A 21182-nucleotide genomic window follows, 5' to 3' on the forward strand; every position below is an offset into this window, starting at 1 on the left:
ACCATATTTAGTATACAATAAAAATAAAAATAAAAAATATAATTAAATTAAATCACAAACTTTTTTAATTCAAAAATAGTGATAATAATGTTTTTATCATCATTAAATCATATGTACAAAATCTAAAAATTGATTTAGTGTTGAATAGAATCATTTTTGTATTTAAAATAAGTTATATTATTTTAGGATATGATGATATTTGAATCCACATCAATACATAAAACTTTAAATTTATCACTTAAATATATGATGTCACAAATTAACTTGACACAAACTTAGGAATTGACAACAACATCATCATAAATAACTGTATTCATTTAGTATTCTTAATTCGATGTATTCATATATTTAAATTATGTTTTACTTACAATTTAATCTATTTTTATTTTAATATGGTAGATATTAGTAAATAGTTTTAAATAATACATTTCATTATTTATCATAAGTTATTTTAAAACACAAATTTATGTTCTAAATACGTGATTCTCATACACATATGTGTATGATAAAGTTTCTAATAATAATTGAAGTATAAAGTAATTCAATATAAATTTTAATTTATTATTATATATTTTTAAATTAATTTTTAATAGAATAAAAATGGTATTTATAAGGATGCTAAATTTTGTTATGAAGTGAATTTACTTAACCAAATATTTTAGGAAAACCAAAATTCTTATATAAATCTTAAAAGTAAAAATAAATAAAATTTAAATAACAAATTCAATAATATAGTAAACAACAAAGACTATATAATTATCAGTTCAAAAGTTTCTCAAAATCCATTCATTTATATATATTATAGATATATTTTAAAATATATCAAAATTTAATACTTTACCAACTCCCCAATTTATAAATAAGAGGATAATGCACTTCAGCATACTTGAGCCCACAGTCTCCTACATTGGTAACAATACACATGCCAATCAAGCTAAGGCTCAATAACAATTCTTTTGAATAATTTATCTCGAAATAGTAAAACAATATTTGGAATAATTAAAACATAGATATCAAGTTTATTTTATTTTTCAAAATGCCATACTAACACAAAACTTTTTAACAAAGTGTTAATAAATGAACCTAAAATTTTCAATTCAAAAAGTAGAGACTAAATCACGAAAATAAAAAATATAAAGATTAAATTTCAAACATACGAAAAATACAAAATTATGAGCAAATAATAATCTTTAAATTGTACACTATAATTTAATAAAGATAAATAATGGCTTTAACATTTTAGTTTCCCAAATCATAACTAATTATTATTCAGTCTCAGTCTCATTTTTAAGATTGATTAGATGCCACATTCTCATGCCAAACTTTTATTTTATTTTATTTCAAGTTTTACAATATTTTAAAAATTATTAGTGTATTATATATTTTGTCTATACAAATCACAAGGACTAATTAGTACTCAAAACTTCTTATTATTAATATATTATATATTTTGTGAATTTGGTATTCAATGAATATGTATACTAAAAGATGCTATTTTACAGGTAATTTACCACCCATCACCAATCCTCCAAAGCTTGAGATTCTTTTATTGTGGAGAAAAAAACTTAGCGGAAACATTCCCAACTCTATCTTCAATGCTTCCATGCTTAAGGAACTAGACTTGGCGCATAACTTATTCTCTGGCCCAATCCCTAAAACGCTTGGCAACTTAAGACACCTTGAATGGTTCCGAATCAAAAACAATAATTTGATCACAGGATCTTCTACCGATCATGAGTGGAGCTTTCTTTCTTCTTTGACGAATTGTAGGAATTTGAGCACAATAGATGTTTCAGGAAATCCATTGAGTGGCGTTCTTCCTACTTATATCGGGAACCTTTCAAAATCCCTTCAATACTTTTATGCCTCTAATTGTGAGCTTCAAGGCATTATTGCTATGGAAATAGGTAACTTAACCAACCTATTGCTTTTACAACTTGGCTATAATAAATTAAGTGGATTGATTCCAGCATCAATAGGAGGAATGAGAAATCTCCAAGGTCTATTTCTTTCCTCTAATAAATTTGGAGGGCCTATCTCAGAAAGCCTCTGTGGTTTGGAGAGACTATACGAGATGTATTTAGGGTTGAATAAGCTGCATGGATCCATACCCTCTTGTTTGGGTAATATTACTTCTTTGGGATATCTTTACTTAGATTCCAACAAATTGAGTTCCGCAATACCCTCAACTTTGTGGAATCTTAAAGATATCTTAGAAATAGATTTATCATCAAACCATCTTCACAATTCACATGCTATTGATGTTGGAAATTTGAGGAGTCTACTGAAACTAAATTTATCAAGGAATCTTCTCACGGGCGATATCTTATCCTCATTTGGGGGTCTTCAAACTTTGGTTTCATTAGATTTATCAAATAATATACTACATGGTTATATCCCTGAATCATTTGATGGGTTGATTAGTTTGGAATTCTTGGATTTATGCAATAACAATCTCTCTGGAGTCATTCCCAAATCTTTGGAAAAGCTTTTATATCTAAAGTATTTTAATGTGTCTTTTAATAGACTTGAAGGGGAAATTCCCAGCGAAGGATGTTTTTCAAAATTTTCTAGCACATCATTCATGAAGAATTATGCACTTTGTGGTCCACCTAGACTGCTAGTCCCACCTTGTAAAAACTACATCCACAAAAACTCCCAAATGATTATATTGCATGCTTTTAGGTATGGTTTACCAACAATTGGTATTGTCGTAGTACTAATAGTCTTAACTATTATGTATAGAAGATGCCAAAGGAGGAGTACAGCTTTACCAATTAAAGATGATTTGTTGTCTTTGAAGACACCGAGAAGAATTTCACATGCTGAACTTTCACGAGCAACTAATGGATTTGAGGAAAGCAATATGCTTGGTTCAGGGAGTTTTGGATATGTATATAAAGGGAGGCTTTCAGATGGAATGGAAGTTGCAATAAAAGTTTTCAATTTGCAAACAGAGGGAGCATTTAGGAGTTTTGACATTGAATGTGATGCTATGCTTAATATAGTTCATCGTAATATTGTGAAGGTCATTACTTGCTGCTCAAGTGTTGACTTCAAAGCCTTGGTGCTTGATTACATGTCTAATGGAAACCTTGAGAAATGGTTACATTCTGAAAATTGTTTCCTTGATATCATACAAAGGGTCGACATAATGATAGATGTTGCGGTAGCTATAGAACACCTCCACAATGGACATCCAACACCTATAATTCATTGTGACATAAAACCAAGCAATATTTTACTAGATGAAGACATGGTTGCACATGTTGGAGATTTTGGCGTTGCCAAATTGTTGGGAGAAGGTGAAGTAATGAAGCAAACCATGACTCTTGCAACTATCGGGTATATGGCACCAGGTGAATTATTTTTTATTTTTGTATGATTATTTTCCTAAATTGCATTTTATATTTTTGTTTCATGTGGATGTGGATATATATTTGAATAAGCATTTTAGAAATAATTGAGGATGAATGATGTTCTAATTATACTTGAAATGCATAATTTGGATCAGCAGGAATTGTTTCTATAAAATCTGACGTCTATAGTTATGGGATCGTCCTTATAGAAACTTTCACAAAGAAAAAGCCAACTGATAATGTTTTTGTTGAAGAAGAGACTATAAGGCATTGGATGGAGAGTTCATTGCCTAAAGGAGCGATAGAAATTGCAGATGTTGGTTTACTCAGAAGAGAGGATGAGTACTTTGTTGTTAAAGCAAATTGTATTTCATCTATCATGGAGTTGGCTTTGAATTGTTCAGCTGAGTTACCAGAAGAAAGAAAAGATATGAAAGATGTTGTGGTTGAGCTGAAGAAAATCAAACAAAGGTTGCTAAACAACATCCAACATTTTTAACAAAGATGGTGAGTACAATTTTACCTTTATCATTTTAAAATTTTAAAAATCTAAAAAATTTTAAATGGCTTAAATAGAATTTTTTTTATTTTAAATGACATAGAAGTTTTATCCGTTTTCAAGTATTTTCTTTCTCTTTATTTCCTTCTAAAATTTTCAATTTAGAGACAAGTATAACACAATGATCTTAATTGAGCTAGCTTGCCTCGTCAGGTAATTTGCTGCTTTCCATTTATTTAGAGTTATTTGGAGTGTTTTGTATTTAATATTGTCATAGTTGAAAGTATCATTCATAATCTAATCTAATTGTGTTTTTGGCTTGTGGCTGTTGATCAAGGAAAACTAAAGGAGGCCAATAAGAAGAACGAAACTCCACATCTTTACTATCACGTTCTACAAAACAAAGAGACTTTTTTCTTGATGAAATTTGTATTGGGCTATCAATGTTACGTGGATTATGTTGTTTTTCTAATGTAAGAGGGGGTTTTGCCAATATTGCATGCAAAATCAAAGTAATATTTGCAAATGCTGCTGTGGATTTGATTTGCCTTTACAGTATTTAGATATTATTTTGTGAATGTTAAATTGCCTTTGGGCCTTTCAAAGAAATTCAGCAAGCCTACAAGTCATTTAATTACCTTTGGACGTCCCATGAAATTTTTATGTATGAAACATCCAATATATGGCTTGAATTTCATAATTATATTATATATAATGAATCATTTGTTTCTTTTTCACCCTTTCCACCAAAATAACCATTAACATCATCAAAATCACCCGTATGATCCCAAAGGTTTCTTGGCTTGTCTAAAAATGTTTTTTTATCTTTTATATTTTGTTAATAAAAAATATAAATTTATTTTAAACTTTCAAAAATTTATAATTTAAACCTCTAAAAAAGAAATTTTTATGCGTCAAACTTCCACAACAAATCGAACATTGGGTTTAGGATTGAAGCAAATTTAAAGAGGCAAATAGGGGTATTGGCCCAACCAAAATGGGAAAAAAAAATTCTATTAAGACCCTTTTAAAAATAATAAATTAAAACATGATAACTTTTCAAAATTTTATAATTTAATTCTAATTCTTCTAATTTTTTTAAGATTCGTCCCTATTCAAAGCTTCAAGCGCTATTTGGTTTGGTAGTATAGCATGGTTGTTGGAAAATTAAGTGGATTAATTTATTTCATATTTCTCAATCCCACTCTCCCGTGTGTGATAGGTCCAGTCTCCACACGCCCGTGTCACTTACCCACAAGCCCGTGTGGGTTTTTGGGTTTTGAATTTTTGTCTCTTTAAATTGGTATTCTAATTTGTTTAAGTTACAATTTAGTCCTTAATAATAAAACTTGAATTAGACATAGTCAACAAACTCAAATTAAGCTAAAAATTTTAGGCTTGCATAATTTGACTAAAAGAAGGTTGGTAAATACTCATTTTTCCATAATATTGAAATATTCTACGTAGATTATTCGTTGTTAACTACAATTTCCTTTTATCAACTCCATCATCTTTAGTTATGACATAACTAATCAAGATATCTTATTGTCGAAACCATTTTTTTTAAAAATGGGTTGACTTTGATTTTTTTAAAAAATGAAAACGCAAATGGGAGTCGCCACCAATCCTTTTTGATGAGGTGTGATCCAGTCACCTTGTAATCTAATCATTTTAATAAAAATTTAAATTTACTAAAATGATAATATTTGGTCTACAAAATCCAGAAAACGGGTTCGGGAGTCGGTTACGCACAAGGAAGGATTAGAACCCTAGATCCGCCCAAAGTTGGTACCTAGTTGATTAATTAATGTCTTAATTTCGAAGGTTGAAAACTTGAACGGAAATTTAAAATAGAATCCCTTTTTATTAATGTTATTAAAAACGCCCGAATAAATCAAAAAGAGAGTTGAAGACCTACTCGTCTCGAGGTAACGAAATGTCACATCCTATAAGTTAGGACGCGATATTTGGAACCTTAGAGAATAAGCTTGCCTTTGATTTTTATTGAAATTGCATGCATTTTGAAATTTAAAAGAATATTTTGCTATTTAAGTTTAACGAGAAAATTGAAACCCCGTAAGTTAGGGTACGATTTCTCGAATTTCTAAAACGCAAAATATTACCTTATTTTGAAAATTTTCTTTTTGAACTTAAGTAAGAATTAATGTAAGAATTGATAAGATTCATGTTTAATTGATTCGAACATTGCTTGAAGCGAAATAATTATTATATAAGAAACATAATGCGTTAATGCAACAATATTGCAATAATGCAAAATAACTATATGAACAAAATATTTAAAGAGTGAACAAAAATGAAATACAACAATAATAATGATAAAATCATAATAACAACACCAAATAATAATAAGGATAACCATGTTGACTACTATTCTAAAAATAATAATAAAAATAGAAGTTAGTTAAAGACTAATAATAATAATAGTTATAATGGAATATACAAATAAAGGAATTCTATAATAATGGTAATATAATTATAATAGTATTATCACAATAATAATAATAATAAATAAGGTAACCTAAAACAAAATAAAAAAGGAAAAATGCATGATTAGAAAGATAAATATCTATAACATGAAAAAAAACCGTGAACAATAAAAGAAATAAAAAAATACTAAAAACATAAGAATAAAATAAAATAAATAATGGAAATATTAAAATAAATAAATGTGACATGAAAGTATCAAAATAAATAAAAGGTAAAATAATGGGAATAATAATACATTAAAATAATAATTTAATAGTAAAAAATATGCAAGTAATAGTGTAAATAATATATATTTTAAGTATAAAAAGAGGGTAAAAATGATAAGTGAATAAATAAACGAATAAAATGAAATAATATGTGTAAAAGGTAGGAATTAAAGGTTAGGGAATCGCGCTAAAAATATTGGGGATTGAAAGGGAAAATATCCCTTAACTTTGTGCTCGTCATTTCCTATGGTCAACCTAGGGACCGAATTGAAAATGAAATTAAATTAAATGGTACAATTTAAAAGGAGGAAAAAAGTAGGATTAGGACCAGATTGAGAAGAAGCCCAAAAGCAGAAGGGAAATAACCCATCAGGCATGAAAACACACGGACCTTCATCGGGTCGGACTCGGGCGCGCGGGTAAAGGGGTAAATGACGTTGTTTCGACGTCGATGTGCACTTGTGCAAAACAGCGCCGTTTCATGCACTTATAAAACCCAACTTTTTTTTTCAAAAATTCATTTCTGCCTTAGAAAATATAAAAAAAAAACTGTTAGAAACTCTCTCCCTCTCAAAGCCTTCCTCTCCAGATCCGGCCATGGGACACCACCATGGCTCCATCGCAGCCACCGAGCGCCGGCGCCGTTAACCGCTGCATACGGTTGCCGGAGTTCATCGGAAAAAGACCATTTTGGCCATTTCTCCTCCCTTAGTCCCTTTCTTGAGACGAAAAATCCAAAAAAAAAAGCAAAGAAAAATAAAAACCTTCCCCTTTTAAGCCTGATTCCGACGACGACGATGGGACTTCCGTCGACGGAGCCACGAGGCGAATCAGGTACGTTTCTCTTTTCCTTTTTTATTTTCGTAGATAAAAAATAAATAAAAAACACTAGATCTAAAACAAAAAAAAATGAAATATCACTTTGAAATCAAAGTCTTTTTCTTTTCTTTTCTTTTTTAATTTTCGTAGATGAAGGTGAAATAAAAAAAATAGATCTAAAGCGTAAAAAAATGAAATATCACCTTAAAAAGTTCAAATCTTTTCTCTTTTTTTTTTGGTATTAATCTTGCCGAAGAAGTACAAAGTTTTCATTTTTTTTTTGTTTTTATAGCCGAACTAAGGCTATTTGTTATCATTATTTTTGTCCCTTTGCGATTTGTTTTTTGCTTGTTGTCTTCTTCTTTGTTGTTGCGTGTTGTTTGCTGTTTTGCAGGTGTCAGAGGTTGACGGTGGTGGCAAAGGTGGTGTGCGACAGTGGGCAGAGGCTAGGGCAGGAGCGGCGGCTAGCATGGCAGCTAGGGTTTCGTCTTTTGCTGAAAATGTTTTAGGCTTAGTTGGGTTGTGGGCTACTAGCGTTTATTTTTTGTTGGGCTGGTCTGATTGAATAGTGGGCTGGTCTGAATTGGGCCCTGATGGATTGTAATTTGGACTCTTATTTTATTTATTTGGTTTGGGTTTTATTTGTTTGGCATTGGGCCCGGGAAAAATCTGGTTATTACACTTATTATTTTCATAATTTCATGTATTGAACCTCTTTTGGGGTTTTATTAAAAGTTATACCTTGGGTCTCTTCATGAGTACTCGTCTCCTTTAACGTATGACCATCTTCATTTCTTACTCTTTTCTTTTAAGATTTTTTTTATTTATAGAACCAACTAGTTTTTCATCCTTCTAGTGTGCCCAAAAATTATTTTTATCACTTTGTCCTTCTAGGACTCATAATTATTTGGAACATTTTAGCTGGTATATGTATCATCTAGTATATACAATCTCTAAATATCATCACTAAACATGTCTAGCAAATACCTTTTTCTTTCAAACTTTGTGCACATAAGATTAGTAAGGGATCACAAAAGTGATGACATAATTATACTTATTTGTCCAACTTGTCTCCCCTAATCTGAGAAAATTTGTAACATGAATATTTTTTCAAAATTATAAATATATATCTCTTTTCAACTTTTACCATCAAATAAAAATTCTAATTTTCTCAACTTCATACTTGATGGTCCATCTTAGTGCATTATGGTGGAATATAAAATAGATATTTTACATTCAAATAGTCATAAATGAAACCTATTGGCTTATAAATGAAAGCTAATTCTCATGGGACAAATGTTTCTTACATGTTGACTCTATGCAAATAAAATCACATGCTTATTTTAAAACTATTCTTATATTAATGGTTAAGCAATTAAATGGAGGCATAGTTTTGCTAACCATTAAGTATAACATATATAGGCATAGACAACTTAATATTATCTCAGCTAAATCTACGAAAATCAAGCTTAGGATATAATGCACCAGCGTTGTTAGCACAAATTGCATACTATAGAGATTGTGTAGAATCAAATTATTTCAAGAAATAATACTGTAAACTTTGGGTTGCATACATGTGATACATGAGCTCATATATTATTTGGATATCATAAAAAAATACAACCATGAACCAACCTCTAACTTTATTTGATGTTAGTTCAATATTTTTTTTCCAAAGAACTAGTAATGATGACAATTATCAAAATGAAAATAACTTCTCATTCTTCAATAAAATCACATAAATTCTCTTCAAATTATTTTGCATCATTATTAACTTGAGATGGTCTAGCCGGCCATACTAACACTATGAACTTCTTGCTATTATCTCATATGTCAATCATACAAGTGCAGTGTATTCCTTCAAGGAATATTTATAATGCAAATACACGAGTATCTCACGTCATTTCTATCCATGTTTTTAATGTAAAACACATAAATATTTCCTTCAACATATATCTTCTTGATTTGAAAAATAATATCATGGTTTACAAGATTTTGCATCACAAGGAGGTAAAATATTAGCTTTTCAAGAGCTTTTTACAGTTTGATGCAATATTAGTTCTTCAAAACATGTAATGATTTTATCACATAACATTAATGAATGCGTAATTTATTTTAAATAATATACGCTTTTGCACTTATTTTCAACATGGATGATAAAAATTTGAATCTTCAAACACTTCATTTACTCATATAAAAATAAAATGAATAAATATAAATAAAATATATATTAACAAATTTATATTACTAATCAATCACTATGGTTAGATTTTTTTATATACCATAACACAAAAATTACAAAATATTATAAGGTCACACTAAGAGGTTAAAATAACTTTGAAGCTATACATGTTTAAACATAAAGATTTTCTAACCTCCACCTTTTATGACATAATTTCAATTAAAATTTTACAATAATTAATATGTAGACAGGTGAATATTTCAAAGTTTATGAGAAGTAAATACTTTTACTTCCATTCCACAATAATCATATATATATTAATCAAAATTAAATTAAATAAATCAATACAATTATTAAAATGAACCAATAAAAAATAAAAGCATCTATCTTCATATAAAGATCCCAACAACTAAATGCGAGAAGGATTTTATAAATTCATAGAGATACAAATAGAGAATTATATAAATTGAATTAGACGTGCTTGATGAATTGAAAAGTTAAGTGCTAAAAATTAAGCACTGAATTTTTAATACTGAATTTGATAAGTGTTGAACTCATATTGGAAAACTGCTTGGTAAACTAGTAAATATAAGTACTGAATATAATTGTATTGTTTGATAAAAGTAAATAATAATCTTTAAAAATATTATTTCATAGTTTTAATTTTATTAATATAATATTTTATATTATTTTGGACAATTTTGGATAAAAATAAATATGTTAATTTGGTTAACTCATTTAAAAAAACAAGATAATTTATTTTAAATTTTTAATAAAGTAAAATCAACTTAATATTTTCTACAAAGAATATATAGAGGCTTGATTACAATATAAAAGCTTCATAATTTCATTGAGGTTACTACATTAGAGGTTACAACTTTGAGAATTATGGGCATCCACAATAAAATATTATTCTAACACATATAGTATTATAATAAAATATAATTTTTATAAAATTTACGATAAAGAATAAATGGAGCTCTTTCTGGTATGATAATGATTCGAACTCAAGTTATTATTAAATTTCTTGGACTGTTAATTATTATTCTTTTTTTTTTTGGGTTTTATTTGGTTGGTCCCGGACGAAATTGGGCTTGTACATTTCTTACATGTTGGCTCTATGCAAATAAAATTACATGCTTATTTTAAAGCTCTTCTTATATTAATGGTTAAGCAATTAAATGGAGGCATAATTTTGCTAACCATTAAGTATAACATATATAGGCATAGATAACTTAATATTATCTCAGCTAAAACTATGAAAATCAAGCTTAGGATATAATGCATCAATGTTGTTAGCACAAATTGCATACTATAGAGATTGTGTAGAATCAAATTATTTCAAGAAATAATACTGTAAACTTTGGGTTGCATACATGTGATACATGAGCTCATATATTATTTGGATATCATCAAAAATGCAACCAACCTCTAACTTTAGTTGATGTTAGTTCAATATTTTTTCAAAGAACTAGTATTGATGACAATTATCAAAATGAAAATAACTTCTCATTCTTCAATAAAATCATATAAATTCTCTTCAAATGATTTTGCATCATTATTGACTTGAGATGATCTAGCAGACCATACCAACACTATGAACTTCTTGTCACTATCTCATATGTCAATCATACAAGTGAAGTGTATTCCTTCAAGGAATATTTATAATACAAATACACGAGTATATTGTCGAACCCACCGTTTTGGAAACAACAAAAATTTTAGTTGTCGAATTAAAAACGCAAATTGGGAGTCGCCACCGATCTTTTAAAGGAGTGTGATCGGCTCACCATAAAAATGATTTTGGTCTGCGAAGTTTGAAAAAAACAGGTTCAGGAGTCGGTTACGCACTAGGAAGGGTTAGCACCCTCGTTACGCCCAAAATTGGTACCGAATCGATTGTTTAATGTCTTAGTGTCAAAAATTTGAAAAGATTTTAAAATACGATCCTTTGAAAAGAAAATTTAATAATCGAAGTGGAACATAAGACCTACCCACTTTAAAGAAATAAACCGTCACACTCAGTGAGTTAGAGTGCAACGATTCAATCTTCGAAGTTAGATTCGTCTTTTTTAATTTTAAAAATTCATACGTTTTGAGAAGGATATTTGGTTATTTGGGTCAATCGAGAAATCGAAACCCAGTAAGTTAGGGTTCAATTTTCTTAAAATTCCTAAATACCAAATATTGCCTTTATTTTAAAATCGAGATAACAAAATATCATATCCAGTAAGTTAGGATCCAATATTTTGAAATCTTAAATGCTTTATTTTAAAATTGTATGGCTTAAATAAAATGGATACTTGATGATATAAATTCATCGAGAAGAATTGAAGCCCATAAGTTAGGGCACAATTCTCTCGAGCATTATTAAACACCAATTTTTTAGGAATTTTGAAATAAAACGATTATAATGTTTTAATGAAATGGAATTCTTACAAACAATATAATTAAATAGCAATATGTAATGCAAAAGATAAATAGTAATCTAAATTTACATTAAAGAGCAACCAAACATATAATTCATCCATATTAATAATTAAACATCTAATAAATCAATAATCAAATTCCTAAGGATACGTTGATTTAAACGATAAAATAAAATAAAATAATAATTAATATGAAGATTTAAAATAAATTTAAAATACAATAATAAGCTAAATATTAAAATAAGGTTAAAAATGATGAATTAAAATATGAATTAATTTATCTAAAGAAAACTTTTGAAGACAACATTAGACATGAGAAAATAATTTTAAAATGATAACAACAATTATGATAATATTAGCCAATATTAAAATGATATTAAAAATATGAATTATTATAAAACTTGATTTATTAAAAGACTTTTGAAATCAGGATTAAATATGCAAAACATTTTTGAAATTTGAACAATAATCAACAAATTTTAAATCGAGACTTAAATAAAATTAGAATGATAATAAATTAGGACAAAATTAAAATACAATTGACTCAAAATATTGGTGTATAATGAATTAAAAATAAACAAAATAATAATAATTTATTACATTTTAAACTATAATAATAAATTTAAACACTATATAAAATAAATGTTACAAATAATATTAAATATTATAATATACGAAAGTAGGATTTAATTAATTAAAAATATTGTGGAATTTTAAAAAGAAAACTGAATTTGTATTAAATCAAAACCTGTTTCAACATTGAAGGACTAAACTAGCAATTAAACACAAACATCATAACAATCCAAGTCAACCACAGAAACGACGCCATTTAAATTCGGATCTAAATGAATACAGAATTAAATGTAAAGTACAAATTACAAACAAATAAAGAAAATCGAATCATAATCCCATTGAACTCCGAGGGACCTATTAGACAAATAGACCAACCAACTAGAGGACACGGATCCTACCCGGATCGGGTCATCGCCTGGGTCGGACCATCAAACGACGCCGTTTCAGTGCCATTGTATGGGCTCTGAACGGCGACATTTTAAATCCTGCATTTAAAACTAAAATAAACCCTAAAAAACTATCACCTACATCAAAACAAAACCTTAACTAAAGCAAAAGCCCTAGACCGTTCTGCGCATTGAGGGCATTCAGACGGCTTTCGAACCTAGCCCGTTCTCCGATGACGGCGAAGAGGGCTAAGATCGCGCTACCAGGTACATCCGTCCCTCTCTTTCTCTTATTGTTTTATCTCTTAACTAATGGCTATTGAACACAAAAAATAAGAGAAAGAAAAAAGAAAACTGATACTAGCAAAATGAAAAATGTAAAAGAAACTCGGAAGTCACCTTTCAATATTTTGAATGCGTAAAAAAATACATAGTTCAATCGGTCCTCTTTATAGCCGATCTGAGAAAAAGAATAAATTTTTTTCTAAATTTTACATTTTCTTCCTATTTTCCCCTAGTATTTGCTGTCAATCTGCTATATGCTCCATTTTTTTTGTTGCTATATGTCTCGCTGCTTGTTTGTTTGTCCTCCTTGCAGGTACGGCGTACGGAGGGGTGGTGACGTGGAGAGACCAGCACATACGAGGAGAGGGCCAAAGGCTGCGGCGCCAGAGATTGTTTGCTGCTAGGGTTTCTGCAACCTCTTTGGTGTTGGGCCGTCGAGCTAGGGTTGGCTGATGGGCATTAGGCTTAGTGGGTTTGGGTTTTAGTTGGGTCTTTTAGGTGACTGGGCCACTGTAACTTGGGTTTGTAACTATGGACTAATGGACTGTTATTTCATTTGTTTTTTCATTTGGTTTATTTTAATAGCGGGTCGGGCAAATTGGGCCTATTACATATATCATGTCATTTCTATTCATGGTTTTAATGTAAAACACATAAAGATTTCCTGCAACATATATCTTCTCGATTTGAAAAATAATATCATATTTTAGAAGATTTTGCATCACAAGGAGGAAAAATATTAGTTCTTCAAGAGCTTTTTAGGGTTTAGCATTTTACGTTTGATGCAATATTAGTTCTTCAAAACATGTAATGATTTTATCATATAACATTAATGAATGTGTAATTTATTTTAAATAATATACACATTTGCACTTACTTTCAACGTGGATGATAAAAATTTCGAATCTTCAAACACTTCATTTACTCATATAAAATAAAATGAATAAATATAAATAAAATATATATTAAACATAACAAATAACAAATTCAAATTACTAATCAATCACTATGGTTAGATATTTTTTTATATACCATAAGACAAAAAATTACAAAATATTATAAGGTCACAATAAGAGGTTAAAATAACTTTGAAGCTATAAATGTTTAAACATAAAGATTTTCTAACCTCCACCTTTGTGATGAAGAGAATGAGATCATCCTCAAGCATATCTCAAATAGCCACTGATTCTAATGATTCTTAACCTAAACAATTAAGTTCCAATACTTGGAGTCCAACAAAATTTTGACACAATCTAATAACTGATACTCTCAATTAAAATCGTCTCGATAATATATTATGGAATAGTGAAAGAAAAGAACAAATTAAATAGAAAATATCAATATAATAGAAAGGTAAATAACTTTTATTTGATTCCTTGTGTATATACCTCTATAGAAAATATCAATATAATAGAAAATATGCCTTTGTTTATAAGTTACAAAGAATAAATAGAGGCTTGATTACAATATAAAAGCCTCATAATTTCATTGAGGTTACTACATTAGAGGTTACAACTTTGAAAATTATGGGCATCCAAAATAAAATATTATTCCTAACACGTATAGTATTATAATAAAATATATTTTTTATAAAATTTACGATAAAGAATAAATGGAACTCTTTCTGGTATAATAATGATTGGAACTCAAGTTATTATTAAAATAGATGAATACTCGATAAGCCACAATTTGATAAAATAAATCTTATATTATAATTTAAAAACTTGATAGAAAAAGAGATTAAATAATGTAATAAAACTATAAATAAACAACAGCTCTTATATTATAATTAAAAAAATATTAAAAAAATTATATATTAAAAAAACAAATAGATTGACATTTTATTAATGAAATAAAGAGGAAAAATCGAAAAACAGCTACGTTTGAAATTGGCCGAAAAAGGAAAGTGGGCAAGAGATAGGGTGTTGAAATTGCGACGAAAATGTGAATATGCTCTTTTCTTATTGTCGGCAAAGAAATTCTGTAATAAAATTGAAACTGAAAATTTGGGAGGAATATATTACAAATTGCTGGAAGTTCTTTTTTTCTTCAATCTTTTGAGGACAATTTTTTATTTCCACTGTTATAAAAACTCTCTCTCTCTTTTTTCTAACTCTATACTTTTAGGGTTTAATATGATTCTATATTTTATAAATTCTTAAGAAATAATATTTAAATATTTCTTATGTAATTCTAGTGTATCTGAAAATATCAAAATATCATCTATATAAACTACACAGACTTTTTTATATTTATTAAATATAAAATCCATTCGTCTTTGGAAGATTTTTGGTGCATTACATAATTCAAATAACATCACTTTCCATTGGTAATGTCCATTGGATAAAAGCCGTTAAAGGTTTAGACTTTTCTGTTAGCATGATTTGCTAGAATCCTGATTTACAATCAAATTTACTAAAATATTTTGTTTGTCTATCCCGATTAATTCAAGTAACTATAAAAATAATATTTTGATTTAATCTTTTATAATTAATGACCATACTAGCTTTTTCTTGTTTTTATTATTTCCACATGATTTCTGCCCTTAATTTGTATATCAAATTCTTCTATATCTTGTTTAGATAGATCATAGGTTTTACTATAATAATATTATTGAGATTTTCTAATTTAATACTACAATATCTAGGGTTATTTTGTCATAATTTTAATGATTCTTCACTAAAATTATTATCTAATATTTTAAACAACCAATGACTTTCAAGTTGTTTAATTTGTCCCTTTCTTGGTGGTGAAAATTTTTGCCACACACAAATTTATGATTTTCTACTAATGATATTTCCGTAAATATTTTTTTTCTCAGATAACATAATTAAATTTCTATCAAAAGAAAATAACAAATGTTGATATATAAAATTATTTCCTAATAAAAATCTCCATATATTTACGTAAAAGATAACAATTTAGGTATCACAAATCTTACTTTATTTATATAGTTTTATATCGAATTATAGTTTTGTTACCATGTATTCCAACAACTCTTATTGAATGCTTCATAAGTTCTCATTTTCTAAAGGAATGACATTTTTTATGCAACTACTTGTTATAGCAGATTAAAATTTAATTAATTAAAATAAGTAAATTATGATTAAAAAATTTTCACTCCTGATTCAGTTTAGCCTAGGCAAATACAAATGACACGTTTTATTGTTTAAAATTAAAATTAAAATTATAAAAATATAAAAATTAATATAATATTACTTTTATATTTCTAAATAGTAAAATGAGTCGGATAGAACTAAAATTACAATCCTGCCCCCAAAGTGGGCTGCCTAACCACGAACTTACCCAGGAGATAGACGTGGCAATGAAGAAATTTCAGACTGGAATATTTGGATTTCTCAAAAAATATTATGAGAAGTAACAAAAAAATAAATTAAAAAGAGAAGTAGTAAGTTAAAAATATAAGCCGAAAGACTCGTGTATATTGTTTCAATTAAAGTGAATTGATGGGCTAGGAGTTTGAAACCAAGGTTGGAGAACTCAGTGAATAGCTCCAAACTGATTTGTCTCCTTACTGAACACTTGTTAGGGAAAAGTTAGTCAAATAAAGTATGGATAGGTATGAATGGAGATATGAGTTTTCTTGTTGTAATGGCAGTGAACTTTATGTATGAGAAGTGTGCGAGGGTTGAAGCCTATTTAAGCATGTTCGCTGGGTATTTCTTCATCAATTCAACTTCCCTTTTCCTACTTTTTCTTTTCCTGGCTTATTTCGTCTTGCAATCATGAACTACAACACTTGCTTTCATCTTCTTTCACTTTTATTCATACAGTGCTCTATTGTTTCCTTGGCTATGACAGTCCGGAATCTCAACTCCGATCAGTTTGCACTCTTTGAGTTGAAAGATCGCATTGTCGATCCTCAAAATGTGTTGGCAAACAATTGGACGAACTCTACCTCTGTTTGTAAGTGGGTTGGTGTTTCTTGTGGCATCATCCATGAGAGAGTTGTAGCTTTGAATCTTACAAACATGAATCTTAGGGGTACTATCCCTCCACACCTTGGAAATCTTTCATTTCTATTTTCTCTCGATTTGAGCAACAACAATTTCTATGGCCATCTGCCTAAAGAACTGGGCCAATTGCATCGTTTGAGGATCATTCGATTAAGCTACAACCGTCTTAATGGGGAAATTCCACCATGGCTTGGGAACTTGCACAGAGTTCAAAGGTTGGAAATGAGAAATAATAACTTCACAGGCACAATCCCTCAAACACTTGTCAACATGTCCAATCTAGAGATCTTGAACTTGGGATTCAATCAATTATCTGGCCAGGTTCCATCTTCCATCTTTAACATTTCTTCTTTGAAAAGGATTCATTTTCGTCATAATTGTCTTTCTGGTGGCTTGCCCGATGATCTGTGTGTCCATCTTCCCAAGCTGAAAGAGCTTTACTTCAGTAGAAACGAATTATCAAGTTCTATTCCATCAAGTATAGACAAATGCTGCAACCTTCAAATTTTGGAATTGTCTATTAATCAATTTAGTGGGATCATTCCAAAAAGCATTGGGAATTTGACACAACTTAAACAATTATACTTGGGGTTAAATAACCTAGAAGGTATGCCTTTTCCTTGATGTCTTTAGTTTAAACACATTTGCCCCCCCTTTTTTTAAATTTTTTAAAAAAATATTTGCATTATAAATACCAAAAATAAGAACTCTTTCTTTCAAGAACTAATATATATTTAAATATGATTAGAATCTAACATATCCTTATTATTTCATAACGAAAAAAAAATAAAAATCCTCTTTGATTTACACTAACAAAATAGGTAATTTAACACCTTGATGTTTCGACTATGTCTGAAGGTCAAATTCCTAAAGAAATCGGTAATCTTTTTAGTTTGGAAATGCTTGATATTCAAGCAATTAAAGGCCTTACAGGTCAGATTCCGACTTTGATCTTTAACATTTCTTCTTTCAAGACTATTGATCTCTCCAACAATAGCCTATCAGGTAGTTTGCCTAATGATATGTGTCAACATCTTCCCAAGCTTGAAGGGCTTTACCTAAGTCGGAATGAATTATCCGGTAACATTCCATTTGGCATGGGCAAATGCAACAACCTTAAAAAATATGCTTAAAGTATTTTTAGTTGAACAGATTAGAAGGTATGTTTTTCACTTTAATTTTTGACTATGTGTGCAGGTCAGATTCCATCAAGTATTTTTAATTCAACTATGGTCGAAGTAATAGGTCTATATGACAACAAATTAGAAGGTATGTTTTTCACTTTAATTTTTTCCAAACTCCAAAAACATTGTGTTGAATTTGTTTCTTCTATTTTGGTCATATACTTTTATCATTTTAATTTGATAATAAATAATAAGATCTATATGAATTGATTTATTTTTAATTTTAATTTCCATTAAACTTTAAAAATAAATTATTTTTATTTCATAAACTAATCTATTTTATATAAGTACATTTTTTAAAAATCATTAGAAATCATTTGTCTGTATAACAAAAGAAACCAATGTGGAAAATATATTTATTTTAAAAATGAAAGAACGATATATATACATATACATTTATATACATAGATTCTCATATCACCTGTTGCACCACGTGATTTTTAACTAGCTTTTAAATAATTTTTTAAATTATTCTAATTAGTTTTTTTATTTTGTTATTCAAATGGTTGAATATAATTAAAATATATTAATTTATATAATAAAATTTCAAGTTATAATTAAAGTATATGTACCATATTTAGTATACAATAAAAATAAAAAATTAAAATTAAAATATATCACTAATTTTTGTTAATTCAAAATAGTGGTAATAATGTTTTATCATCATTAAATCATTTGTACAAAATCTAAAAATTGATTTAGTGTTGAATATAATCATTTTTTATTTAAAATAAGTTATATTATTTGGGGTAATTTAGTTTTTATTTTAAATAAGTTATGGTGATATTTGAATCCACATCAATACATAAAACCTTAAATTTATCACTTAAATATATGATGTCACAAATTAACTCGACACCAACTTAGGAATTGACAACAACATCATCATAAATAACTCGTATTCATTTAGTATTCTTAATTCGATGTATTCATATGTTTAAACTATATTTTACTTACAATTTAATCTATTTTATTTTAATATGGTAGATATGCCATGTGTTATTATTAAATAGTTTCAAATTATACATTTCATTATTTATCATAAGTTATTTTAAAACACAAATTGATGTTCTAAATACGTGATTCTTATACACGACGTGTATGATAAAGTTTCTAATAATAATTGAAGTATAAAGTAATTCAATATAAATTTTAATTTATTATTATATATTTTAAAATAATTTTTTAATATAATCAAAATTGTTATTTATAAGGATGCTAAATTTTCTTATGAAGTGAATTTACTTAACCAAATATTTTAGGAAAACCAAAATTTTATATAAATCTTAAAAGTAAAAGAATATATATTTAAAATAATAAATTCAATAATATAGTAAACAACAAAGACTATATAATTATCAGTTCAAAAGTTTCAAAAATCCATGCATTTATATATATTATTGATATATTTTTAATGGTTTAATGCACAGTTTATTCCCTACAGCATTTTTTTTTCTTTTCTTTTTTTTTTTACTTTGGTCCTTAATATTTTTTTGCCCACTTTAGTACCTAATATTATCAAACATTGCTAGTGTAGTCTCTAACATTATTAGGTGTTCTTGGTTTAGTCCATTGGACATTAAAAATAGCTTGAGATATCCAACTAATCATAAATTGCCATGTGGTATATGATGACATCATGATGGCATCATCATCTAGAAAAAACCAAAAAATCTTTAAAATTTCAAGTAAAATTATATAAAAATAACTACATTATAAATATATAATTGTTTAAAAATAAAATTTGTTAATTTTAAATTTGTAATAAATAATAAAATTATTAAAATTGGTAGAAATTTTAAATATTGTAAAAATTATAAAAATTATTAGAAATTATAAAAGACGTTAAAATTTTTTTAAAAAGTTAAAAACTAGTAAAATTGTGTAACTTGAAATAAAGTATATAGTCGCTAATATTTTTAAAAAATTAAAATTTTATATTAAAATTTTATATTGTGGTACAATCAATTTTATAAAATTTATTTTAATAAATTTTAATATTTTAAAATATATCAAAATTTAATACTTTATCAACTCCCAATTTATAAATAAGAGGATAATACACTTCAAAGATACTTGAACCCACATTCTCCTACATTGATAACAATACACATGCCAATCAAGCTAAGACTCAATTAACAATTCTTTAGAATAATTAAACATGCAACAATAGTTCTTAAGATATTGGTCTAGACACAAATAATTTATCTTGAAATAGTAAAACAATATTTGGAATAATTAAAACATAGATATCAAGTTTATTTTATTTTTCAAAATGCCATACTAACACAAAAACTTTTTAACAGTGTTAATGAATCAACCTAAAATTTTCAATTCAAAAAGTAGAGAGACTAAATCACAGAAAATAAAAAATATAAAGATTAAATTTCAAATATACTGAAAAATACAACAATTTTGAGCAAATAATAATCTTTAAATTTTACACTATAATTTAATAAAGATAAATAATGGCTTTAACATTTTGTTTCCCAAATCATAACTAATTATTATTCAGTGTCAGTCTCATTTTAAGATTGATTAGATGCCACATTCTCATGCCAAACTTTTATTTTTATTTTATTTCAAGTTTTACAATATTTTAAAAATTATTAGTGTATTATATGTTTTGTCTATACAAATCACAAGGACTAATTACTACTCAAAACTTCTTATTATTAATGTATTATATATTTTGTGAATTTGGTATTCAATGAATATGTATACTAAAAGATGCTATTTTATAGGTAATTTACCACCCATCACCAATGCTCCAAA

General features: G+C 27.7%; 2 protein-coding genes across 2 annotated transcripts in view; both read left to right on the forward strand.

The window, feature by feature from the left end:
• Positions 1 to 3174, forward strand: part of LOC128040945 (LRR receptor-like serine/threonine-protein kinase GSO1) — a 50239-nt gene extending 47065 nt beyond the window's left edge. Inside the window, exon 6 of the mRNA XM_052629992.1 lies at positions 3029 to 3174. The gene's annotated coding sequence lies outside the window, so the exon portion shown is untranslated. The remainder of the gene's footprint in view (positions 1 to 3028) is intronic.
• Positions 1 to 21182, forward strand: part of LOC105766326 (receptor kinase-like protein Xa21) — a 161521-nt gene that overhangs the window by 107464 nt on the left and 32875 nt on the right. The window contains exon 8 of the mRNA XM_052630431.1: positions 1908 to 3359. Coding sequence (XP_052486391.1) covers positions 1908 to 3359 — 1452 coding nt within the window. The remainder of the gene's footprint in view (positions 1 to 1907; positions 3360 to 21182) is intronic.

This window comes from Gossypium raimondii, chromosome 5 (genome assembly GCF_025698545.1).
Source record: "Gossypium raimondii isolate GPD5lz chromosome 5, ASM2569854v1, whole genome shotgun sequence".
Taxonomy (NCBI): domain Eukaryota; kingdom Viridiplantae; phylum Streptophyta; class Magnoliopsida; order Malvales; family Malvaceae; genus Gossypium; species Gossypium raimondii.